General features: G+C 38.7%; 2 protein-coding genes across 6 annotated transcripts in view; both read right to left on the bottom strand.

Moving 5' to 3' along the window:
* Positions 1-8,224: 8,224 nt before the first annotated feature.
* On the bottom strand, positions 8,225-15,652 carry C1H3orf38 (chromosome 1 C3orf38 homolog). The gene is made up of 3 exons (XM_031589994.2): positions 15,167-15,652; positions 13,482-13,702; positions 8,225-9,687 (listed from the first exon to the last, which is right to left on the bottom strand). Exons 1-3 carry the CDS (start codon positions 15,297-15,299, stop codon positions 9,088-9,090), a joined length of 954 nt encoding a protein of 317 aa, XP_031445854.2. The 5' UTR covers positions 15,300-15,652; the 3' UTR covers positions 8,225-9,087.
* Positions 15,653-15,734: 82 nt separating this feature from the next.
* ZNF654 (zinc finger protein 654) overlaps positions 15,735-27,041 on the bottom strand; it is a 39,080-nt gene continuing 27,773 nt past the window's right edge. For all 5 annotated transcript variants that reach the window (XM_090152227.1, XM_031589992.2, XM_090152237.1 and 2 more), the window contains 3 exons: positions 23,711-23,852; positions 20,081-22,379; positions 15,735-19,656 (listed from right to left, as the gene is read on the bottom strand). In XM_090152227.1, coding sequence (XP_090008353.1) covers positions 19,649-19,656; positions 20,081-22,379; positions 23,711-23,852 — 2,449 coding nt within the window. In that variant the 3' untranslated portion in view covers positions 15,735-19,648. The remainder of the gene's footprint in view (positions 19,657-20,080; positions 22,380-23,710; positions 23,853-27,041) is intronic.

Genomic DNA, 27,041 nt, shown 5'->3' with positions numbered 1-27,041 from the left:
GCAGCCTGTGAGGATGGACTCCTTGTAATATCTTCTGAAAGACCTGGTCACACAGACAGCACCAAGTGATTGCACTCCAGCTTTCAAACAAGCATTTGTAGGTTGGCACACTCCCCCGCAAAGCAGCTTCCTTTTAGTGGGAAAGCCCTTGCAGGGCTTTCACTTGAGAAGATGGAGGGGAATTTCTGGTTGTACATTAAATATCAGGAGAAAAGCATTTGGATGCAGCATTTGACTTAACAGCCAAGCCAGCAACCACCAGCCCTATGTGAAAGCCAATTTATTTCCTCTTCTGTCCACCTTAGGTTGTGCTATTTGTCTCCGGGAATATAAAGTAAAAGATCCCCCAGTGAGCTTGCACAGTTTGTTGAAGACATTGCCCCGTGTGCACTCAGCAGCTGAAATATTCCATGGAGTGCAAAAGCTCAGGGATAGAAAAGTAGACAGCAAGCAAGTCCATAAGAAAACAAAAGACAGACAGAACAGCAGGCTGCATGTATACCTAAATAAAACAATGACCTCAAGAAAACGAGAATTTGAAATTAAAATATATTAAATACCATACATTAGGGGGCACACAGTTCATCTAATAACTTCTGTATGTAGAGATCAAACTACACCCTGAAAAAAAACCCAAACCAATTACGAAGCAAAGTTCAACCCAGCAGCCCCTTACTTTCTGGGATCTGAAGCTGTACCTTTCTGGTCTAATTTTACTTTTGTTCAGAAACTGAAACACTGTAGAGAGCAACTCTCTGAAGACAGCAGTACCTACAGTGCTCACCTCTGTATCTGGCAAGTCAACCTAACCTAGTTAGGATTTGCAGGTTAAAAATAGATATCGAAGACTTAGGAGCAGCAGGTGACTTGAACAACTACTGCCATTCATACAAAAGAAAACTCCTTACAGGTGAGAAGAATTTTTTTTTTCCCCAAACACATCCAGGACAGATATCCAAGGCATTTTCTTGCTGAAATGAACTACAACCCGTGGTGCAACAAAGGCAATTCCATGCTCCTGGTGCTGCCCTATGCACCCAATGTGCATCAGCAGGAGATGCAGAGCTGTGCTTCCTTCACAGGGAGCACAAAGTTAGCTCAGAAAGGCACAAAGTTTCTTCAGACACACCTGAACACTGGGCATGGGACACACTGGAGGTGTTAAAGTTTTGTCAAGGAATGTATCACTGGCTTATGGTGACTCTGGGAGCAGAAAGGTCTGCAAGTGAGGCAGAAAGCTCAGGATTTACAGGCAAAAGGATTAATCCATTCTTCTTTTGTAGTGAAAGCTTTCTCAGATGTTGAACAAAAAAAATATACCCTATGGGGAGAAAACTTGGAAGTGCACACAGTATGCTAGTGAAAGGGGTGAGAGCAAGAAGACTATGGCAATAACGATAATTTTCTTTTAAGCCACATGTTTTTAAGCCTTTTCCTAATTTGTAATGCTTTACTTAGTGTAAGTAGGCAGGAAAATGCAAGCACTCTGATCCTCTCTGGCCTTCCATAGCGTGGTTGATGGGGCGAAAAAAATGAGATGTGCTTTCTACAATATAGCACTGATTTAGGGCACTCTGCACAAATGCATACGACACGCAGCTGCCCCAAAACACCACGCAGGTGACCATACCATCTGTATGCAATTGCAGCACAGCACAGTTACTGATTAAACCTCCAAAAGAGCAGATTGCTCCTGCTATTCAGGACACAGGAAATCAGTGTGTTTCTTTGTGCATTTCAAGGTACACATTGACAGGAATCAGCACATACCAAGAAAGCTAAGGACACTTGTGCTGTGCAGACTTTCTACATATCTACCAGCTTGTGTCTCAGGCTCAGCAGCACCAACACCAGTTGTCACATAGAGTAAGGTCTGCAGGCAGCCAGGACACCCCCCACTGCACCCCAGGTCACATGTACTTAAAAGAGTGGAATTTGCCAGGGCTGGCTGCATCCTGGGAGATGTTGTAAGAGACATCATTGCGGACACCACTGGACACATGCTCAGAAGGAGGAGCTCCATGCCAAAGGGGGCACAGCTGAGGGACCATGACCCACAGACAGACAGCCAAATCAGAGAGTGCAGAAAGTAGGAAGGGGATGGAAATGGTGTTTGACTGAACCTGACCCTAAGGAAGAGAGAGGAGGAAAGGGAGTCCTTTACCTGCTTTTTGTTTGTTTTCTTTCTTCTCAACATCCAAATAAGTGATTTGAACTTTGCATTAGCTGGTAGTATATTCAGCTATATACAAATTCCTCAAATTGAAGCAGTCCGCAAAACACAAAGCTAAATCACGTTTGTCCTCACCTTGGAAGACTCCCAGCTTCTTTTCTTCTATTGCTTGTGAATCTTTTACAGAGGTGCACTTCTAACAGGCACAGAACTACATAACAACAGCTGCTGACAAAGCAGGTTTGCAGTGTTTCAGCATGCTCCTATATGCCACCTTAGTAGTCAGTGCCCAAGGTGAAAGCAAGTTATATCACTCTCCACTGCCCCCCCCCCAGCTGAGGGTTGAAGGGTGTGCACATTGCATGATTCTTGCTGAAACTGGGGCTGATGAGGATCTATGCCTCTACCTACCTTTGCAATAGGAAGTAAAGAGAACTTACAGACCTTGCAGTTTGGTCTCTATCAGTCTGTCCCAGCTATGATAATGTGTGCCACAGATGAGCATTTAAAGCATTTCTAGCATTTGCAGTTTCTAATTTCAGAAGAAAAAAAAAAAGCTATTCATCTAAGCTTTTTCAGATGCATGTCATCTAACAAGTAATTGAAGACAAAGTGTTTTCTTTTAATAAACTTCCACAATGAAAACACCGGAGTAAAATCCTAAAGTTCAGCTCAATACATCACACTAATCTTCAGAATGGGATTTTCTCACCACTAATCTCGTTAGAGCTAGAGAACTATGTAACTACATCTAAACCCATAATTGCTGAAGAGATATTAAAGGATCAATTTATTTCAATAAAAAATGCAAACTTTGAGAAGAATTCATTAATACCCAAAATCTGGCCATGCAATAAATAATACTAATGAACTGAGAAAAGGGAATAGATGAACAAGAACTGACATGATGTCTTATGCTTATTGCTGTTAAAGAAGAACTGACAATTACTGCATATGAAATGTAATTCTAGTGAGGGAATGTTATAAAGTGAGAGAAAGACTTGTTAAATATACATACACGCACATTTTAAAAATGTAATATGTTGGAAACTAATTTAATTTAATCCTAAGAAGGCTATAATACCATTTTCAACACCGTTAAGCTGTGTTTACATTAGCAAACAGTGCTGTGCAATAGGAGCATGAAACAGCTGTTGCTGAGATGCCAGCAGCGTACAAAGTACTCATATATGTGGGGGCTTACTGCCAGCTAACTCCATGCTTCACAGTGAGCAGCACACCTCAGTTGCAGTGCTGGAGCATGCCTCTAGTTTGGTTTCGTGCAAAAGGGAACTGGAGTACATGCTTCAAGCATGCTTTGCAATGAGAACGAAAATTTGCTCATTGCATGTGTGGCTGCAGTCATGATATTTGCTTCTAAATCAGCCACCTGACCTGAATTAAAATGCTTCCTACAGTAGAATTATTCAGTGCTGTAAATGGTTTGCTTTAGGATAGCAACTGTGAGAAACAGTAGAAATGTAAATGTAAAACTCATCCACATTATCAAGATGACTGTGGGAAAATGGAGGGTATCTAAAATAACCTTCTAGGTACCAATTGGCCATGATAGCTGTCAAGACAAAATGCAAAAACATTTTTCTATGTGCTTGTGAGCTTCTGCAATTCACTAAGTTAAAAGTTCACATACGTGATCTGCTATCTTGGAATTACAGTATGGTAATTTTAATTGCTCACTTGGAGTTAGCCAGGATGCTTGAATGCAAGCTTGAAATATTTTTTTATATATTTCCAGTGCAGACTGAAACAAATTCCATCGTGTGTTCACTGCTTCTTAATTACAACTGGCATTTCACAGAAGGATTTCTTGGTGCCTCACTAGTGACACAAAGAACAGATTTGCATCATGGTGGGATCTGCAGTGGCCACAGGACGGTTCCTTGTCAGAGATTGACCTGGCCACATCCTTTAATCATATATTTGAAGAATAACTTCAGAGAAGAAGGAGCTGCAAATATGGCTGTTATAAGTAGGTCAATGATCTATTGTTACAGGAGCTTCTTCTCTAACCTACCCTCTCATTTATTTCAGTAGTTGAAAGCATCCTCAGCTTTCAACTAGTCACAATCATAGAATCATCATAGAATCACAGAATGGCTTGGTTGGAAGGGACCTCAAGGATCATCAAGTTACAACTATCCTGCCACAGGCAGGGCCACCAACCTCCAGATCTGGCACTAGACCAGGCTGCCCAGGGCCCCATCCAACCTGGTCTTGAATGCCTCCATGGACGGAACATCCACAGCCTCTCTGGGCAAAATACTCGTAGACCAAAAATGTCTGTCAGGACAGCTGCAATCTGACCAAGAATGAGAGGTAAAGAAAGTAAGTGGGAAAAGTGTAGAAGACATGTTAAAGGAAGAGGAAAAACACGAGACTGATCACCTCTCCTGGTTAAGAAATACAAGTCTACTCACTCATTCCTCACATGAAGGCTGCTCCTGCCCATTTTTAAACATTGTAACTGCTTTTCTTTTTGAAGTTCTCAGGCAATCCACCAGGCATGTAGTGGGGTTCATAAGCTCACGAGGGAGAAAGCTCTGAGATAAGAGATGAGCCTTTCTTTTGTTTTGTTGAATTGCAGTCAAGTTACTAAAAAATGCTATTTCCTTTCTCTTGCTAGTCTCTTATGGAAACTGGCAAAGCACCAAAACCTAATCTAGATGAGAAGCTTTGGCTTTTATGGGTTTTAAAATGAGTGATTTACTGCTGCACATGCACCATGATGCTATTCCCCCTGCAAGTAAGCTCTCGCCGTGCAGAGAACTGGCGGGTGTGCACGAGTTACATGTCTCTTGCTCTTTGCACCAGATGCCTGCCTCTCCCAGAGCCAAGTCCAACCAGACAAAATACAGAAGAGGAATCTGTCTTCAGGCTGTATTCCAATCTCCCTTTCTCTTGCAACTATATAAACCTGCATGGCCAGTTCAGCAACTGCCTACATGAAAAACGGCGTTAACAACTAACGACAGTGAATTTCTGGGTGTTTTTTACTTCAGTTTTACAACTGAAGCCAATACAGCTTGAACCATAACCTCTCTACAAAAATAAGATCTTCACAGACTACCTCTGAATGAGAGTGATCTTCCTTCCCTTGGATCCAAGAGGTGATTAAGATTTGCAGTCACAGGCAAAATTAAGAAACAGCAGCTATGCTGCCTTCAAGATCCCAGGCACTCAAGAAAGACATTAAAAAAAAATAAAATAGAACAAAACAAAACAAACAAATAAAAACCAGTGTAATAGATGTGAAAAAAAATGCATGTTAAGTCAGCTGAAATCTTATTGCCAGGAAGCCTTATCACCATAACATTTCCCTCCCCAGCTCTAGAACAACAGGTTTCCTGAGTATCACAATTGACAATTGCTGATGAGCTGAAAACTTTAAAATATCTGCCTTTTATCAAGGGCCAATGAATTGCCTTCAAGCCTTCTCTTTGGTCAAGGCAACAAAGTCCCAGCTAATGTCCGGCATCTACAGCACCAAAACACACAGGGTTAAAACAGTCACTGTTGAGAGGAGTTCCTCTCCTCTCACTACAGCAAGGCTTAAGTGGCTGTGCCTGCATCGTTGCACAGATTTAATGTACTAACTACAGGCAAACAATGAATCTGCCACCAGATGTCACCAAAATGCTATTATACCTGCTGCGAAAAGCCCGACTGAATCAAGCCTATGGATTTCCTGGAGATAGGGCAAGGATTACAGAATTGTTTATTAACCTAACAGTTGTAAGACGTCATTCCTTTCTAGTACTAGCAGCTGTGAATGAGCTTGAAAAAGAGGATCCTTGCAATTACTGGCATTACTGCGCATTTCAAATTTACTTGTGTAATATACACACTATTAAACTTTGCAGAGAGTCTGAAATCCACATCAGTCACGAGCTGAAACTCAAACTGAGGTGTTTAACACTACCAGAAATTCTGTCAGTGTAAATAAAATCCTGTTCTTTAATGTTTTCCCTTTCTCCATTAGCAAGGCACTCCAAGATCTGCTGTCATCACAGCTGTTCGACTCTTTTCCTCCAGCCTTCCTGGACACAGGCCCATATAAATAGCCTTATTTACCTGCATTCTATCAGTCTTTACTGATGGGCAGACTAAATGAATTTACCTCTCACCTTTTGCTGGATATACAGTCCCTACTCTTAACAGCGTTAGAGTTGTCAACTTCTCTGTAATGATGTCAGTTTTATACAGAAGGTGGGATGATCACATGTTCTGGGTTGGAGAATCAGACTCAAAACAAGAGCTGACAGTTTAAAATTAAATTTATCTGGAGAAACTTGTTTACAGCAGTTTGTGTTAACGTTAAGCTGCAGGAGAAATAACACATTTAACTTAGGATTTTTATTTAGTTTTCTGAAAGTTTCCTATTTCTCTTTTTACAGAGCTTGATTGCCTTACAGAGGTCACCTCTCCAGTTTTTCATGCGTAACAGTATGAAGTGTCTGCTTCAGTTCAGATTGAAAAGATCAGGAAATCAGTCACAAGCTAAAAAACATTGCAGCAGGCAATGCCTGAAGACTGATAAAAGAAAACAGTTCAGTTCCAAGTAATATCACGCTGGCAAAACAGCAGCATTTGCACATTATGTGATGTTACACCTCCACATTGAATACTACATGCAGTTGTGTCTCCTTCTCAAATGGAAAGCCTGAACCATCATTTCAAAACTGGTATCCTTTTTCCAAGTGAAGGCAAAGTACATTTAGGAGGGATACAGTATGCTTTTGTAAGAGCAAGAACAGGCTTGGGAGAAAAAAAGGAAGGTGTATCATAGAATAAAAAGTCACACCAGTTAACAACTGCAAAGCCCCAATTACTTAACATTGCCCAAGTGTCAGTGCCTACCAGATACTCAGGTGGTGAGACTGTAAAGAGCAGACACTGTACTGTTTCCTGTGCATTGTGTGGCAGTAACCAGGGATAACTGCTGCAGTCTAGTCATGATCTTACCAGCTTGATCGACAACCACAAGAGCATTCAGCTGTACTACCACCAGGTTATCAGTAAATTGCACGTCATCTATTCTACTCTGCTATAGAATAGGAATTTACACAGTTGTCTGATCACTCATTTAATTCCAGAGTTCAGGATGGCACTAAAAAAGGAAATCCTCTGTTCCTTTCCTGTGGGCACTGGTGTGGCCAGCCTTGTCACGCAGCTGGTCAGCCAGAGGAGTTGCTGAAGATGCTAGTTTTAGCTGGGACTAGTTTGTACTCCCTCTTGTTCAGAGGAAGGACTATCAGTAATGCGGACAGAAGAAGGAAGCAAGGACACTTACCTGTCCCTGAAGAGGACAGCTCACATCAAATCTACTTAAAGCTGTAATGAACACTAGACTCTTTATCATGTTCATATTTAACATACTGACTACAGTTACTGTGCCAGCTAGAAACTGCAATTCTGCAAAAGACCAAACATGTTGTTGTAGTACAGATCTGCATACTGCATGTTGAAAAAGTTCCCATTTAGGCCTCTGGGTTGGCTTTTGTCCTCACCTTGCAAAGAACGCAATTCTAAACACATGGGGAAACCATTTCTTACAAATTTTAATTTTAGGCTGATGTTTCTTTATTATAAACTAGTAGCTGAGTAAGTCATATCTTAGCTGTTTACTGGGAAAGAACATTCCAACACAGTATTTGAACTTTTGCTTAGAAAATAAATCATTTCAGATTTTTTGTTTGTTTGTTGGTGTTAAAAACAACTTTAGATTCAGACTGTTTGTAAAAATCAGTTCTGGGTATTTCTTGGTACATCACATATCTGAATCTTTCTGCTTCCCCTCATCCACCCAGAATTTTACCACTTGTTTTCTTTGACAAACACATCAAAAACAAAAGAAGTGTTCTCATGCTACACGGAACATTTCCATTTTCATTACTTGTACTGGTGAAGCTATAAAATAAAAACAAAACTCCTAAATAAGCCAAATAAGATGCTAGAAGTTTTCATCTAGTTTCACCATTAATCACTTAAGAAAAAGGAAAAAAAAAAAAAATTGTAAAACGCAGTCAAATTCTACAATGGCAATAATTTCAGTAGCATTTAGATTCTTTATTTATTTTATATCACCATTTGCTGTAAATTCCCATTGTCTGGACAATATAATAAAGCAGCTAGGAGTAGACAGAAATTCCAATTTTGAGAAAACATATAAAAATTACAATTATTATATTAGAAACTCTGTTGCAAGTATATACAAAATAATTATCAAAGCATTTGCTTCAGACACTAAGTCTGCAAGTCATAAAATCAACCGTTTGATCCAAGAGAGGCAGTGCTAGAAACAGATGCCTGGGAAACCATCTCAACAGTGGAACTGTAAAGCAAAAGAAAATAAAGGATACAAATTTCAACAATGCTAACCTCTGCACTGTCCCGGTGAGCTACTACTACAGGCTAGAAATCACATTCAGAATGAATAGGCAGCATCTCCATTTGCTTCATTCTGCCTGTTCCCTCCAAAAATTCCCAAATCAGCAGATGGTTTTCTTGGGACCTTTAAAAGACCATTCAGACATTCACCAGTCTCGATTTCAAAAAGGCAGAAGTAAGGATGTTCACTTATAACTCAGACAGGAATTTAAAATGGTTTCCTGAAAAGAAGCAACTGGCAGCTTGTGATTTCAAGGTTATCCAACTTGACATAAAACTTCCCATAATCAAACGTACCCGTGTTGTGTAAGTAACTCCATTCCCAACTATAGTTACAAAGTCTACAGTAATATGTTTAAACATTTGTTTGCTGTCCGAAAGGTACCTTAACCATCACCTGTATGAATACTTTAGGCTCTGTACTTCATTTGTCATCCAGCAAATCTGACTCAAGAAAGAGACAAAATCATATTGCTGCAACCATTTCAATCTTCAACTAAGCACTGTCAGTCACTCAATTTTGAAAGTGTTGTTCCACATTTGTGAGGTTCGAGCACTGCCAGTTCTTTCCCATCGTACCACTCCTGCAGTTGATTTGACTCATATTTGATGGAGGGTTTTTCAATCTGCATTCCAGGCTCCAGAGCATTCTGTCCAACTATTTTAAGATCCACAATTTTTATTTTCCAGGTATTCCCTCTAATCGGACACCTAATGAGTCCAAAAATTTGTTCAAAGATACCCAAACAGACATTGCCTCTATGTACTGTGCCAGCCACTGCTACCAATACTAACCCATGTCGAGACATGGCACATTTCAGTCCATCAGCAGTCAAGTTAGGGTTGAATAGAAGATATTCTTCTTTAACCAATGAGAGCAGACGAAGGCTCACCATTTCTGCACCATCATATTCTTCCACATTTTTTTCTACTGTGTTGTAACAGAACTTCATTTTGGCATTCTCCCAGAAATGCTGTGGTCCCCACGTTTCTTCAGATTTTACTCCCAATGGATGCTGAGAATTCAGGAGTTCAAAGAACCATTGGCAGAATTCTCCTCCGAGATTATGAACATCATCCTGTGACTTCTGCCTCTTTTCATGACTCTGCAATTAAGAATAATATTTTCTTAGTACTATTTAGTCTTACCACGCGAGTTTACCAGTTTGAACAGTTCAAAGTCATTTAAATTCTTACTTTAAACATTATACATCTTCAAGTACTCTGAGACAGAGCTGCTGAAGAAAACAACAAAGAAAAAGAAAATTAATTCTTAAGATAGTAATCACCTCTCGGATAGAGAATCAGAGTAGGTTCTTTGAAATGTAGTTCCATAAGTCTGCTATTTATAATCCAAGAGGGAAATCCTGGCTCTACGAGGAAGTGGTGAGGTGCTGGAACAGGCTGCTTAGAGAGGCTGTAGATGCCCTGTCCCTGGAGGTGTTCAAGGCCAGGTTGGATGGGGCCCTGGGAGTCTGGACTAGTATTAAATGTGGAGGTTGGTGGCCCTGCATGTGGCGAAGGCGTTGGAGCTTCATGATCCTTGAGGTCCCTTCCAACCCTGGCCATTCTGTGATTCTATGATACCAAAAAAAGGGTGGGAGAAACTTTTTTGAACCACCTCTGTGAGACGAGGATTCTCACACAGTGCAGAAAGTACTTGGGCAAGTAACTTTTTGTTGGCCTTTACACTTTGAAAAGAAAGATACAGAAAAATAAGAAGGATACAGATCCATCCCTAAAAGCAGATCTCATATTAAAGCATATCAATTTACTAAAAACTAAAGTTAGCAATTTCGCTGACTTTTTTTTTTCCTTTCATGCTGCCTTCAAGCTCTTGTGTCTTCCCACCTTTCAAGTTTGTGAATTGTGGAGCTCTCTGCACCTTCAGACAACTGATAAGAACAAATAGTTATGGAGAAGTCACGTTTTGAAAATGCACATCCTACTATGTGAAGCTGACAGAATACTTCTGATTTGTGGCCAGCTGCAATACTTCTGATTTAGCATGGCCAGCAGAGTTTGCTAACAAAACACACAAACAATTCAGGAAGAACCAAAATTCAAAGAATTGTGTTCCAGAACTTTCTGAGCACCAGATCACACGCCTGAATTTAGCTTTGCATGGTACTAAGATTGCCAAAATCATCGAAAATGTGTATGGTCACTTTCATAAGTCATGTTTGTAGTCTTCAGTATGTTTCTAATAGAAAAAAAACCCGAATCAAAGAAAACCATGGCTTATTTTCTGCTCTTTATGGCTGCTCTTCAAAGCAAACAAAAACAAACAAACAAAAGCAAAAGTCTTTGTGAACCTCAGTTACTTTTATAATAGTAAAATGGATCACTTAAACAGTACAGGAGGGCTGTAGGGACTTTCAAACAATATATCTGCTCTGGGAATTAAGGCAACTCCATTCAGTCTGTCATAAAATTCTTCCCTCAAAGTGTAATAAAATTCTTTGTTTGACACTGAGTTAAGAAAGTATTTTAAAGCAGTGATTTAAACATTGCCAGTAGACAGCAAAACCTTCAACGAATAACCTGTAAAGGTTCAAAGATTCTTGACTTGCTTAGAAGCCTCAGGGAAGAACAGACTAGTGAAAGAATGTATGAAGCTACTCAAAATACACCTTCTTCCAGTTCCCTAAGAATCATGAACAAGCTGTGTGCTATCCTTTACCTTGTTTTACAGAATACGACACTCTTAAAATTCATCTAAGACATAAGGATAAAAAAATACTTCATAATAATATCCAAGTTTAATGTTGAGTCGCTGAAAGTGACAGTCAAGCAATGGGCGTACAACTTTAAAGCAAAATTCTCAGCAAGTAGCAAACCTGAGTATCAATTAGGAATCCAAACCAGAAGAGGGCGGCAAACCGCTCCAAGAGTTCTGTCAGTAAGTATTTAGTGTATTTTTTTTTTTAACACCATTATGGGCTAGGCTTAAATTAAAAAAACATACTCTTTGCAGTCCTTCTTTCTTATGTCTACAAGTACACGTAGAAAAGTAAAAATGAAGTAATAGGCAACAAGTTGGTTAGCAATTAAAATATTTAAGTTTTAAGTTGGTTATAAAAACTGTTCTTTCTAAAGGAAAGGCAACAATTAGATGTTCAAGTACGGTTCCAAGAGTCTATTTAATTCCTACAAATATGCAGTTCACTTACTCTCTTCTCTCTTTTACAACAGACAACATTTTTTACTTAAGAAAAGTCATGTAGAGACACATGACCTCCAAGTGTAAGGTGAAAAAGAACTAAATGTAATGTTGTCAATCAGTCTGTTCCTAGAAGTAAGTATGAAAGGTTTGGAGACTTCTATATAGAAATCCTGTAACTGTCAAACAAGAAACTATAATTTAACTTATGTAAGTAATTTAAGCTATGTAAGTTTCTGCTACTCACATCTTCAACACAATGAGGAGCAAATGGATTAAGGGGAAAAAAAAAGCAAAGATGTTTCAGGTCCATTCCAACCCAAGCCTTTCTATGATTCTATCATATGTATACAATAAGTAAAATGCTTGAACTTCTCCTTCTTCATGAATGTTTTCCAGTGCTTTGGAGAATTTCATTTACCTACCTTCAAGCACAAAACTTTACCATAGGGTGAATACTTGGAAGTGTTCTTGCTGAATCAAAATTTTCTTTCCAAACATGCATATAAAACATTGTTTTAAAAGCAATTCTCAGCTAAATCTTCATTTTAATCAGCTAAACCCAGAGGGAAGCTCTCTGCATTGAATTATCAAGAGCTACGGAGCTCCAACAGTCCAGCTGGTGGAGCTGTTGCTCATTGTGTCACTGACATACAGCACTTGAGAGAGCAAGGCTATTGAAAACTGCATGGTAAAGATCTAAGAATAATAAAACCATGAAATTTCATTACACCACAGAGATTTGGCAAATGTGGTAAATTTGAACTTCAAATTAACTTGAGTGTTACTAAAATTGAAGGCAAATTGGCACAGAACTGGCACTGCTACAAACTTTACATTTCAGTGACGCAAAATTCTCAAAAATGCACTCTATAAACTGAAAGACCTAAGAAGAAGCACTGCTTACAGACAATGCTGTTTTGATTGCACTGCCTCTGCGTCTAGAGCCCTTTCTAACAAGCCCTTACAAATGCTAATCCCTGCAATGACTGGCAAAAGACTGAAAATCCCCAGCTCACAGTAAAACTTCTGAGAACATCCATCACATTAAAATTGGCAAGGGACTGTGCAGGGTTTCCACACCACTAACACTGCTTTGAGTTATTACCCTCAAAACTACAGAATCTATTATCTGTCAACGTCCCCTGTTTTTAAATTGCAGTTCAACTTAAAAGCATGAAGAATACTTGAAGGGAGCATATAAACAGGAAGGGCAACGGATGTTTAAAAGGGTAGATAGTGATAGGACAAGGGGGGATGGTCTTAAACTGAGACAGGGGAGGTTTAGGTTAGATATTAGGAGGAAGTTTTTCCCACAGAGGGTGGTGACACACTGGAACAGGTTGCCCAAGGAGGTTGTGGATGCCCCATCCCTGGAGGCATTCAAGGCCAGGCTGGATGTGGCTCTGGGCAGCCTGGTCTGGTGGTTGGCGACCCTGCACACAGCAGGGGGGTTGAAACTAGATGATCATTGTGGTCCTTTTCAACCCAGGCCATTCTATGATTCCAAATTCTATGAAGAACCCACACGTTACAGTTCAAACGCACTCATACTATGCTCTGCAAGTGATACAGTGGCACAGACACATTAAATTGTTTAATTAGAGCAAACAAGCAAACAGAAAAAAGAAATTCAGTACCTTCTCAAATACATGAAAAAGCCTCACTTTGGACCTGCATTAGAGCACTGGTATTTCTCATTCTGTATCCTCAGGTCTTTCAGAAAGTAGCACTCACCTCTGCATGTGTTGTTCTGTCCCCTGCCTCTGAGACCCATGATGTGAGCTTCCCGCCCCAGTACTGCCTTACACAGGCAATGAGTTGATGCTTCTCAGAGGAAGGAGGCACTGCAATTCCTTGTACTGACAAATACTTGAAAATTATTTCTCGATATACTTTTCTTCGTTTCAGAAGTTCTTCTGCACTTTGGCTGTAAACCAAGATGGCCTGAATGGCCTCTGAAAGTGAAGAAACGGAGGTCAATGTTTGAAACTCTTGCAATTAAAATTCAAACCTCTGCTATTTCTTAAGCTCTTGATTGGTACCTCCCAACATATCCTAACGCTAAGTGAAACACAAATCGCTATAGATTTGTTTGTAAAGTGAAATCCAAAGCAACTAGAATTGCTTTGTCATGTTACACAAGGATACCAAAGCCTTGGGGAACATGTTCAAAAGCCAGTACTGCTTTTACCGAAGACCTACTGACCTTCTAATCCCTGCTACCACTATCGTGACCATTTGGAGCCGTGCATTATTTAAGTTTGATGAAAATGATGCATCTTTCTCTTCCAAATTAAACTACAAATATTTTTCAGCTAGGCTGAGATGTTCAACTCCAGGTGCCTTGAGAAGCATAAGGATCCTTGTTCACAATGTATTTTCTCCCACAATCGCAGAGAGATGGCTTACTATATCTTCAAAATAGGTTTATTTGATTCTAATGTGGCAGTGTTTAAGGCTTCCTGCTTCATGCCAGCATATACTGCACCTTTACTCAGCAGAAGCCCCTTTTTTTCCATTTGAAAAGCTTTAGGATATTTTGAAATAAGCCTGTCTTCTTGAAAGCAAAATTACATGGAGAAAGAAGAACCAGACAAATCCTTTCAGGTTCTTCTGAACATACAATTTGAGTCTTAATTTCTGCATCTAATGAGTAGTTTATGTGACCCATCCAGAAAATATTGCTATTTTGAAGTACACTTCCTGGGAATGGACAGAAAATAGGTCATCTCTGATTTTTCCTACGTTGAAAAACAATTCTATACCAGAAATTTACACTTTTTAGACACTGCAAAGTAGTCTGAGAAAAGGCGGGGGGTTGGGGGGGGAGGAAGGCCTGGAAGAAAAGGGAATTATATCAGTTTTCTCTCCATACAAGCCATATTAGGAAGCTCACGCTCATAAGAAAGCATCATGCATAGCAATACAATGACACTCAGCTGCAAGGTTCTGCGGCAATTAGGAACTCGAGATGGAATGTATTTTTACAGTCGTTGCTGGCGGCCAGTTCTCACCCAAACCGAGATTGGATTCTCAGCAGCTTATATATCAACAAGTTCAAACACGAAACGGAGCACAGCCGAAGAACCGAATGACTGCCTCTTTTATCTAAAATCGCTAATTAAAATAATAATTAATAATAAAAATTAAGAAGGTTGGAGAAAACCTGCTGGCACGGACGCAGCCCCCCAGGCGCTCCAAGCGAACCAGCGGCAGCCGCATTCCGCAGGGCCCGGGCCCGTTCCGCCTCCGCCGCTGCGTCGGGTGCTGCCGCCGACCAGAGGCCAAAGTGAACGCACGGGCACAGGGACCGCAACCCCCGCCGCCGCGCTCAGGCACGGGGCCGGGCGCCCGCTTCCCCGCCCCGGGATGGGTGCGAGAGGGCAGGAAGGCTGCCCGCCGCAGGGGAATCCGCACACCTTGGCGGTTCTCCGGATGTATCAGGCGGTTAGTGACGGTGTCCGTCAGCGCCATCAGCTCCTCGGTCTCGAGCAACTCCAGTATCTCGCGGCAGCCGGCTTGCTCCCGCTCGCTCAGCCCCAGCGATGCCATCGTCCGGCCCGGCCGCCCAGCTGGAGCCGCTCCCCGGCCGAAGCTCTAGCAACGCCGCGCCCTAGCGACATCGACTTCCGGTAATGCGCTCCACGCAGTCCCCCTGCGGAGCAGCGTCCGTTCATCCACAGAAACCGGACGGAAACAGCGGCCGGTACTTAGGTTCCGCCCCGGCTCACAAGCAGAGCTCAGGCTCCTCGGCCAGCCGCCGGCAATGAACTTAACAAATGGCTTACATATTCGCAGCGGGGTTAGCGCCTAATAATGTTCAGAATGAGCTCGAAGCTTTCGCTGCTCGACCAGATATCGCAGTGGTGTTTACAGAGCAGATCCCCAAAAGACAAGATCGCTTTCTATCAACAACAAAGACAACGTTTTATTGAACAAATCTATGTACAGTACAAAAAAGTTTTTAAAATGAAACACTACTGTTGATTTATTGCAGTTTGATGGCTCAGTTTTTAATTTGTACTCTCATATAAAATGCAAAGTAAAATAATTTAACATTCAACAAGGAAGCACAAATTTCCTTTCTTGCTGAAACTGTAACAGCTTTTACAAATTAACAGAGTCCCAAAATGCATACGCTGCATTTAATCAGAAAGGTGTTATACAGTACCAAATAAATTAAGAAAATAGTAACACTACCCCCCCTTTGAGTCTTCTGTCCATACCACCGGTGTTAAACAATAAAAGAAATGAGTACAGCTGAACCTTCAGTGTGATATTAAAAAATCACAGAGTTTAATATTATAAATTATCCAAACTATACAATTTATATAGTTTCAATGAATATGGCTAAATAACCAAAGTACCAGTGACCTTTCCCCCACAGATATGACCACTTTCAATAATAATATCTTTTGTGAAAGGTGCCCACCAAGTGGCAACTCTCTGAGAATTAGAGCTTACATGACCTTTACAGTGAACTGTCATCAGGTTATTGTATTTCTTACAATGAAAGTTTAAATCCAAATTGAAGCCACCTGAAGGAACGTTATTAAAACCTGATTATCAGCATTAAAATGCACAAACTTTGACCCAGTAAAGCTCCTACGTTCATGTGTAACTTGATGCAATTTTCATAAATGTCCATGCTAACATTGCACATGTACTCCTGCATTTACTGACTCAAAGCAATACATCCTGATGAATTATTTCCCATTATACGTTTAATGCCTGGGACTAAACCTTTCAATTCTAGGCTCAGAACCTTTTTCAGTCATAAAAGTTGCAGGCTTAGTATAGGATAATACTCAATATACTAAAGAATCCTAAAGAAGCATGTAGAATCCCACACACATTAAAAGATCTTTTTGCTCATAACTGAATACTGCAACTATCTGAGAATACCAACAGGTATTAGAGAACAGTCTGAAGAAAATACAGTGTCTTCTGAAGTAAAATCATTACTTAAAACAAAAAATTTACCATCCACTTGCCACCTTAAGTCAATTTAAGATATTTCTGATAGGCATTAGGTGATAGCTAATGCTCACCTATGTAAGAATTCAGTCTTCCAGTTCTCCCATGTGAATATTCTTAACACGTGGTATAAACAAATGGTGGTGTCCAAGAAAAGCATCTTTGAACAAAAATGAGTTTAATACAGGTACAAAAAATTATGGTCACAGTTTATGCACGTACATAGATGCATTTATCTACACACTTTAAACCAAAAGAAAAAAAATACAACTTTCAGTCATGTTTTTAAAGCATATGCAAACACACGGAGCTCCAGGAAAATGTAAAAAGCACCAAAGATTAAAAGTACACTTCAAGGACTTTACAGAAACATTTGTCACCTCTATTGATTGAGTTCCCAGATTTTAAAAACTGCAATAGTTTAAAATCATCTTTTTCCCCCCCCAAACACACTTTAGCAAATTTAACAGATGTTAAGCAAAGAAAGGGGAGTCTGGGAACATTCAAGATGCTAACTGGGTCCTTAAAAATTACTTGTAGTTGGTAGCTTGAAGCAAAAAAATAGAAATGTGAAAGTGCATTTTGCTGATAACAGTCCCTTGTGTTTGAAGTTTTTAAATGTATTTATATATGTAAATATTCATATAGACTGTGTGTATGCAATATATATGAATGACACTTTAAACCACTTTTCTGCAAATGCAAAAAAAATTCTTTGGTGCCACAAATGTCATAAAGATCTCTCAAAGTGGGCCAGCCATTGATATCAATGTAATGTACACATCTGTGATCATAATTTTATACCCTTTTATGTTAATCCAACATAAAGGAAAGGCAAAAAAAAAAATCACTAAAATTACAAAAAAAAAATCTGATCGTGGTTTTTTTTTTTTTTTTTTTTTTTTTTTTTTTTTACCTCTCAGGAAGGAAAAAGGAAGCAGAATTAATGCATATGTCTGCAACTTCACAGAGGATTATTAGCAGAGGCATTACTGAACTATTAAGTTCCAGAACTATTTATAACAGCTTATTTTACAGTGAAACCCTTAAGTTTGCAAGTGTAAGCCATTACTACAATGAACAAATCTTTTATTTACCTCTTGGGTTTTTTTACTCATTAATTTTTATGCATCTCAATTTAAGCAAGCTGATCATTTTACTAAATGATACAGATGTTGTAATGAACTATTCAGGAAGCAAACTAGCTGAGCAGGAACAGCTGGTCTTCACTGTCCTACATTTCTGTGCTGATTTCATTTGTACACACCATTTTTCATCATTGGACTTTCTGTGACTATAATCACACAAATATTTTCAGCTAACAACACAGAATATGACTTCAAAAATAACTTTTATGGCAAGATATCGTAAGACAGTTATTAGAGGATAAATTAACACATTAATTAGACAATGTGCATGTTTGCCACACCTCTGGAGATCAAAAACTATAACAGCATCTTTTTGGTTTCATAGAATCAAATAAACTGATTTGGAATGGAACATAAAGACCATCCAGTCCAACTCATGCTTCCAAACATCCTGTCTTTCTTTGGGATCTAGATAGATGAAAGACTCAAAATTTTCACCTTCACAAACTTTGTGATTGTTTTCATGAACAGTCAGTTGCTGGATAAAGTGCTTAGCATTAACTTAGCTCCTTCACTAACTTCTGGGAAAGACTATCTCCTCAAGAGATGCTGCTAGATACGGTTGTACTGTATCTTGAGGCTGAGTTGATGCACATTTTCTCCCTTTCTTTAAATAGCAAGCTATTTATTACAATATTGAGTTGTGACCTACCACCATTAGGTAATACCACACGTGTGAAATAAGCTCTTCCTGTTCTTTTTCCTATCTTGACACACATCCCCTGGTTTCATCTGTCATTATTTTTTAAAACAAAGAAATAAAATTTAAAAAAAAAAAAAAAACAGGAAAACTTTTCAAGTTCTCTCCAGTCATATCAACAACTGAAAGATCCCTATATTTGCATAAAATCAATTAATCTCTCCTCTGCAGTGCAAGTCTACCCCTCTGCACACTCTGCATTTGTTTCATTCTGCTTCTGTTAATATTCAAACAGCCTGTCTGTTTACTGTTTATATTGGCCTTCCTGTATGTAAAACAGATGTTTTATGGGACAACCTACATGTACTTTAACCAGACTTGTAAAGGTCTTCTCCTGCATGCATTTGATTTCCGCTTTGCAGAACTTAATACCACATCAACACACTTCTTGCTTGCGTGCTCTGTACTTCAAGAGTTGGGTTTTCTTTTTGCTGTTAGAGCTTTCCATCCATCTTAATTTCTTTCCGCATTACTCTTTTTGGATTCCAAGTACTAGTTTATTAAATAAGCTCCACACCTTTTAGCAGATAATGGAATCACATACTCAAACTCTGAAAAAAAGAACATTTAGTTCCTCTATACATTTCTTATACACTTCATCATAAAGTGACACATTCTTGAACGACTTCTTCCAAGCTGAGTGGATGAAGAGTCTCTAACCATATTTCATAACTAAAGCAGCTTACAGAACCAGCTGTTTTCATTTCAATAAGGCAATTAATGCCTCTGCTTTCTCTGCCTGTTCAGCTGCATGCAATGTTTTCCTTAGACCTTTGTGCTATAAAGACCGTGCTACTAAGCTTCAATCACATATTTGGAATGGATGTGGCTTTTTGGATAACTGGTACTTTGGGGATTTTGTAGTAACCTTTCTGGATTCAAAAGCTGCAGAGCTCCCATTATTCCTCTGTGAGTTCTGTCTAGAAAATGTGCTTTGTCTTTATCAAGGTCATGTTTTCTTTAGTAATTTGAGAATGCTTTATGATTTAAGGCCAACTGGGAAACAAACTCCTGCTTCTTCATGTAGTGTTTTCTTACACCACTCCTCATTTGATACATTTTCCCACAATGTTGAATCAGGCACCTGCAAAACAGAATAGATAAGTTAATCCTCATTTCGTTCTCAGTGTAAATAATTGCTCCATTTGGAACATCGCTCACATTTTCCTACATGTGTGGCTTCAAACCTGCAAAAAAAAAAGACAGACTGAAATACTCTTCTCTGTTTTATAATAAATCTTTTCCATAAGAGATGCCTACCAATTTTCATCACCTCTTTTTATTGTAGACAACACATCTAATTTGAACTTCCAATTTAGTGCAATATTATGTTTCAAAGTTCAGGTCACTATTGATGTGGGTGACCTTCCTCTCTTTAAATTCTATCATACTATAATTGCTTACAAGTGGTATGTGTCATTCCAGGTCCATCAGACAGCCTGTTTACAAGAACCACTGTTTGGTATTTGCCTCCACACAAACAGACCCAGAAGAATTGTAAGACTTACTTTCATCATCTGAGTCGAATCCAAAGAGCGTCTGACATTTCTTTTGTGCAAGATGAGCCTCAAGTGCTTCTGAATTACAGTAGATGGTCAAGCAGTTGCCACATCTAAATCTTTCTGTTGTTTTACTACAACATTTATCTTGTTCTGAATGAGCATCTACTTTATCAGTCAACATTTTTCTACGTTTTGGCATGCTAATGTATCGTTCATCAAGATAACTTGGAGGCAAGGGTCTAACATATGGTTTTGTTAAGATGACACCATATGAAGTGTTTTCTGTTGTCTGATTTGGTTTAGAAGGTAGTTGCGAGGCAGCAGCGTTATTTTGTGGCATATCGTGAGAATTCTGTAAAACTGGTAAGACCGACCCATTCTCTGTCCTTGTTTCATCTACCACTCTGTCCAAAGGTGTTTCTGATGACTTCGATGATGTTTGATTTGGGTCACTGTGCCCATTAACTAGTTGGTCACTAACACTACAGTTTTCAGAATTTGGCTGTAACACAGGTGTCTTTTGGTCTATCAAAACCGTTGCAGTGCCCTCAGATGAACTTTCATTTCCATTCTGCATTACATTATTTGCTTTCTTCTCGATACTTTGAATATATGTCTTTGGTTCTGTAGAATCCTTCCTTGACTTCCAAGTTGGAATTGGTAGATCTACAGTTTCTTTTTCATTAACAGATTCATCATCATCATGGCAACTACCAAGTTCTGAAGGGTCATCTGAAGAATCCTTTTCACTGGCATCTTCTGAACATTCTGATGTTTTACTTAAGTAATGCTGAGCCTCATGTTCATACAGCAAAGGGAGCTCCTCAAATAGCTCACAGCACTCTGCAAAATTGCACTGAGCTTTAAAAACATTATGACTTTTTGTATGCTCTGCTAGCTCAGTTGACAGCTTAAATCTCTGATTACAATTGAAGTGTAAACAAAAGTAAACATTTGGATACACATGTCTCTTCAGGTGGTCTATAAAATGTTGGGAATCGGCAAATTTTCTCTGACAGAACCGACATTTTCCTTTATTCCACTTCATTATATGTTGCTGAACCTTCAAATCAGTTGGATGAGCTTTTCTTGCATGTTTATTGAGAAATCGGATCTTTTTAAACACTCTAGCACAACCATTAGCAGGGCACTTCAAGCTTCCTTCTTGATCCATAGCATCTATATATTTTTGAGGAGAGAAAGCTCCATTCACTTTATGCAAAATAGGTGACTCTTTACTGGAGTTCTCATCATCTTCAGGCAAGCTTTCTGTACTTAAAGCATCAGGAGCATTATTAAAGCAGCTGTCACAACTACTATTTTCAGTAACATCATCCTGGTCGCTTAGATGGTTTTCCACTGCACTGAATACTTGTTCAGCCTTCTCCTGTTCTACGTCTCCACTTGGAACTACTGCAATCTCTCGTTCATCCTCTTTAGAACCAACAGAACTCCCATTTTCAAGAGAGGGACAAACATCAGAACGTTCTAGTTCATTACAAACCGGAGCCTGCTTACTAGCCTCACGAACCGCAGCAAGATGTTGCCTTTCTATCTTTCTGACATGATTCCTTAAGTGCTTTAGCATAAGTCCTTTTTGCCTGAATTTTCTGTTGCAAAGTACACAGGAAAAACTGCCCTTTTTCTGGTGAGCTTGTGCATGTTTCACAATGTGATCACCAAAGAATTCTTTGTTGCATATCACACAGCGGTGTCTTGGTACAGTATTATCTAACATTTTAGATGCTTCAAGAGCTTCATGGTTCTTTTGGGCATTACCTTTGGACTGGGCTTCAGAGAGGTCTTCAGGGTCAAGCTCCCCATTGCTTATGTCTGTTGAACAGACACGTTCCTCACTCATAGCCCTATACTCTGTTATCTTCTCTACATTTGCAGTAGAGTTTTCCAGTGTAGTTTCACTTAAGCCAGCAAAAGCTTTATCCTCCAGTAATGCTAAACAATTCTGCTTGATCATTAAGAAATTCCAAAACTCAGGATCAAAAAACAAACCTTTTTTCAAAATAGGAAGCAATTCAAAACGCACACGGTTTTGAACGGAACTAGTGCATTCATTATATTCTTCATCTGCACATTTGTATAAATGTTCAACGGTGTAGTAAGATTCCAAAGTGCGCTCAAGAAAAAAGATCGAAAGCGCACAAATTCTGAGGATCTCCAAGTCATTTGGCAGAAAGTGAGCAATTGCTTTGTAAATAAGACTTTTCATAGTGGGATCTTCGCGGAGGTCCAACTGTAGGGCACATCCACATATCTCAACACATATCTGAAGACCATCCTCACCGACCTGCAGAAAAGAAACAATTATATATAGCACCATAATTTTCCTTATGGGCTTATTGAAGTCTACAGATTGAAAGTCAAATCTAAAGAAGTCTGACCTATGGCTCTGTGAGTGTGAAGGGGAACTAGAATAAACAGTGCCCAAATATCAATAGCAGAGTGTAAGCTGTAAAATATTGCCTTTGATTTTCAACAGTGACCACCAAGAAAACTGTAACAGCCCATACTCAAGCATTTTACAGGCCTGAATTTTCAGAATTGACAAGATATCCTTCCAATGTGCAGAATTCCCTTTCCACACTTTAGGCTAGGGGTCCCTCTCAACCTTACAATTGCAAGGGATGGTTAGAAACATACTACCTCATACAATGCATACTAGTAAGAAGAGTTTCAGTAAAGCTTAATATCCACCCATATATACACGTGTGTTAAAATTATTTATTTATATCTTGGCTGTTAAAAAAAATGCAACATTCTAAAACTATTACATCAAGTTATTCACGTCACTAGAAGTATTTTAGAACACATACTACGATGAAAGTCTTGAACAACAGCAAATTATTGCATTCAGAATTGCAGAGCATTAACCCTGCCAAAATAATTTATAATTCATTTATGCAAATGTTTAGGGAACAGAATATGGAGAAGCTCTGTTCAATCAAGTAAATGTTAAAAAGCAACATGCTTAGAATCAGTTGGCACTCCTGTGCACAAAGGGTTGCATATTACATTTTCTCTTTTTTTTTTTTGCAGGCGTTCATAAAGAAGAGCAGAAAACATGTGAAGCAAGAAATATAGCATATCTTTCTGAAGAAAAATTATGTTTTCTCCCATCTTAGTCCAGCTCTTCCTTCATTTTTGCTACGTTAAGCATTACTTCACATTTGGTTAGAAATTGTGGAAGGATTTGGAACTTAACAAGAGCAAAAGGCAGATACAATGGCATAGAAGTCCTATTTCCTGGCTAAAAGAAAAAAAACACACAAAAAGAGTGGGAAAGAAAACAGCCACCACCCATCTTTCACATTTATTCCATATATTTATAAGCAGTTTCCCCATATGTTTATATAGAATGCCATTCCTCAAGTTTTCTGCAGTCAAAAAGGAAGAAAAAATTACTTGACACAATTCAGTCAGAAAGAAGTCATGAAAACACTCAATAGATCAAAGACAAAATTGATGTTGACACATTTGAGAACCTGACAAAGCTTTTAATTCTATGCCCTTCCCTGCCCCTTCTTCCCATTCTACAGAAACATCAATATTACTTCTGTTCACTTGTAACACAAAGTATGGAGGGAAAGAGTAAAGAAGTAAACAAAAAACTGAACTTACTTCATCTTTAATGACTTTCATGAAAGGGAAAATTACTCTGACATTTGTAGCAATCCTTAAAAGTTGGTAGCACTGGTCAACAAATACTTGTTTTGAGGGGTTAGATTTAAGCTGCAGTTTACTCCAAATGAAGATCAGGTCCCTATAAGCACAGAACACAATACTTTGATTATGCTGAGTATTAAAAAAGCCTATCACTAAGTATGACAGGTTACAAAGAGCGAGTTGCATACTCTGCAACCAAATTTGTATTTGAGGACTTAAAACCAATCTAATTAACAGAACTATATACAAAGTGCACAACAGAAAAGGGAACTTAATTACTTTGTTAAAGCATTCAGGGTATCTCCTATCACTCTGTCAATTAAGTATGCAACAAAATATTAATGTATTCAGTATAGTATCAGAGAACTGCACAGTATAATCAGATGCTACAGTACCTAGCCCTTAACACCACAAGCAGCAACCATCAAGCTGCACAGTCTGTGTTTTCAGATTAAACTATGTTCACTGCAACAATCAGGAGTCCAGAAAAACATGTGGAATGCAAAATGTGGAAAACAAGACTACTGTCAAAATGTAGTCAGTAACATAGACTGTTAACAAGAAATGCTTTCTTCAGTTATTTACAGTAAGCTTTCTCTTTTGTCTGCTGTCATCATCAGTCTTCCTAACCAATAGCAGCTACAGAGAAATATCAGGCTCCAACACTATTCACACATCTCTATCATTCAAGTCAAACAACATTTCTAACTGATAAAAGGAAATGTAAGAACACAGTGCTAGACCTCTGCAGCAGAGCTCTTACACAGGTAACGTGTTCAGTATGTAAAACAGTACTCTACATCCTGTAACAAATTCTATGTTCTTTAATTCAGAGACTTCTACAATCAAATCTAACTCTCAGTTATATGAGAAATTGGCACCTCAAAGATTTTACACAGGACCTGATGCAGATAAGACTACACAGAAATTCCCATCGTAACATTATGATGAAAAAAGGTGAGCAACTGACTTTCATCTTCTGAAGGAAGATAACTTCTTTCTTCTATCAGCCTCCTACCTCAAAAGATGCAAACAGTCACTGACAAAATCCTTGGCTGATATTCAAGAGTCCATAGTGTATGCCAGATATAAATCAGACACTTTTTAAAGATAAACTTAATCTTAGAGAGGTCAGCATCTGCCTGAAGAGAAGTGACGTGACAGAACTGACTATGTCAGAACACTAACTTTGTTTTTAAATTTAGGACAGGTCTATAATTCTGTTTGACATGTTAAGCATTAATTGAGCCAGATATGAGATCTTGACTACTTTCTTTCATCAGAAAACAGGAAGACTGAAGTCAAAAAGATAAGGCTTACACAGGGGAAAACAGTGAAAAGTGAGTACTACAAACAGCTCTAACAACAAAATTAGTCTTAGGGATTTTCTAAAGATATAGGCTGTTCACCTTTGCCTTCACCTGGCTGGAAATTTAAATTCTTAGTCTTTTTCCAAACTTTATACAGAAGTTTAAAAATAGTGTATTTGTGGACCAAGTCATTCATTGAAAAAAAAAAATCAGTTAAGCCTCAACCGTAAGTACAAGAAAGAAAGAACATTTTTGCTAAGGATGCTGTTTAGTAATTAAACTCTCTGTTTATTAATGTTGAACAGAATAGCAGATACTGCTCTTGACTTTTCTCTGCTTTGACAGAGAAAAGCAAGCCATTTCAACATTAAACCCAGGGAAAACTCAGAATTGCTTTTCAGATAGACTAGTGGTTTAAGTGGCATATGATTTGTTCAGACAAGTGTGAAGGCCTGACACAAGAAAAGAACTGAAAAATGAACAGAGAAAACTGAAAGAAGGAACAGGTCCATAGGTTAAGAGCAAGTCATTATATCAATTTAACATTGGCTAAATTGTGATAAGGAATATTTTAGACTTATTCCTGTGTAGACATGGAGGCTTCTCCTTCTCAGGCACATTTCTGACTTTCATTATTGTTGCGGATTAAAGCAGTCCTGAACTTCTGATTGGACTCCATTTCAACTACTTATATACTTTTCATATCAAGTTTAATTAACACTGAATTCAACAGCATAGTGGATATTTCTTTGGCACTGACCACAACACAAATAATGTTACAAAGTAGGCAAGGGTAGGTTTTTTTTGTTTGTATACTACATACATAATAGAACACAAACACTTGATGACATTCTCAAAACTTCTAGGTAAGATAAGCTAGTTTGTTCTATTGCCCATGTCTAAACTGTTATTGATATGCCTAGGGCAATTTCAATTGTTTTAAGTTCAGAGAGCAACTGGGTATTCCAAATAGTCAACCCACCATGTTATAACAAAAGCACTGAGTGTTCCCATAGTGACGTAAGAGGAAGGTTGAACCTGCCCTACTTCAGCTAATCTAAAACATTTTCTACTGATGATAAGTGGAAAGTCTGTCTTCCGTTGAGTATAAATTGCATATTTTACCAAAATGTATATGCTGAACAGTTATCCAAATCACTAAAACTGCCTAAGGGCCAAAGACTTAATGAATATGTGGAAAAGAGTTTCTTGACTTAATGAGCATAAATTACTTGTGAACAGCCAAAACAACATTTAAAGACTGCTTGGCAGAGAATGCAGGCCATTCTGCTACTCCTATCCAAACAAAATTCTGTCTTCCTGAAGATAGATCACTTTTTGAAACAAGAAAGCCAATTACAGACTGATCTCTGATCAACAAATCATATGCGTGTATATAAATAACTCTAAGCAGAAACCCAGTTTTGTTTTTTTTTTATGAGCAGCTTACATGTAGGCTTTCACTTCAGAAAAAGAATGATAATTCAGATAATCTCAACATAGACAGTAGAATACAGAGCTGTTTAAAGTCCATCTTTGTCTGAGATAATATGAGAGCTAATGGTTTCAGCTCAAAGATCATACAGATTACTTCACAAGAAGCAACAGCAGATACCTGCTATTTACAGCTTTCTAATCTATTTTGGTATCCTATCTTTGCTAGCAGTGACTGCTGTTAGATCTGCAAGGCCTTCAATTCCAAATGAGGTAAAATGACTTGTGCTGTGCTTGAAGACATGAATATCTTTCTCTGAGGAAAACACACAATGTGGGTTAACCTGATTCCAACTTTTTCCAAAACTTGAACAACAATTCAGTCACGCTTAACTGCTTCTCAAGCTTTGTCCCACTTTACATTATCCATTAAGCACTAAGCAGACTTCTCTTATTTGGCATGTAATCATTATGACTCAACATCTGTAAAGAACCAAACAGTTATTCTGCCTGAATAGACATAACTGCTCAAAAATCACTGT

Source organism: Phasianus colchicus, chromosome 1, assembly GCF_987193195.1.
Source record: "Phasianus colchicus chromosome 1, bPhaCol1.hap1.1, whole genome shotgun sequence".
NCBI classification, from domain to species: Eukaryota; Metazoa; Chordata; class Aves; order Galliformes; family Phasianidae; genus Phasianus; species Phasianus colchicus.
Note: the sequence above shows the minus strand (reverse complement) of the source record. Positions and strands in the feature narration are given on the sequence as shown.

Coding starts and splice junctions, on each gene's coding strand:
- C1H3orf38 (XM_031589994.2), bottom strand. CDS start 15,299: ATGGCATCGCTGGGGCTGAGCGAGCGGGAGCAAGCCGGCTGCCGCGAG. Junction 13,703..15,166: donor ACATCCGGAGAACCGCCAAG/GTGTGCGGATTC, acceptor CTTCACTTTCAG/AGGCCATTCAGGCCATCTTG. Junction 9,688..13,481: donor ACAGAACAACACATGCAGAG/GTGAGTGCTACT, acceptor TCTTAATTGCAG/AGTCATGAAAAGAGGCAGAA.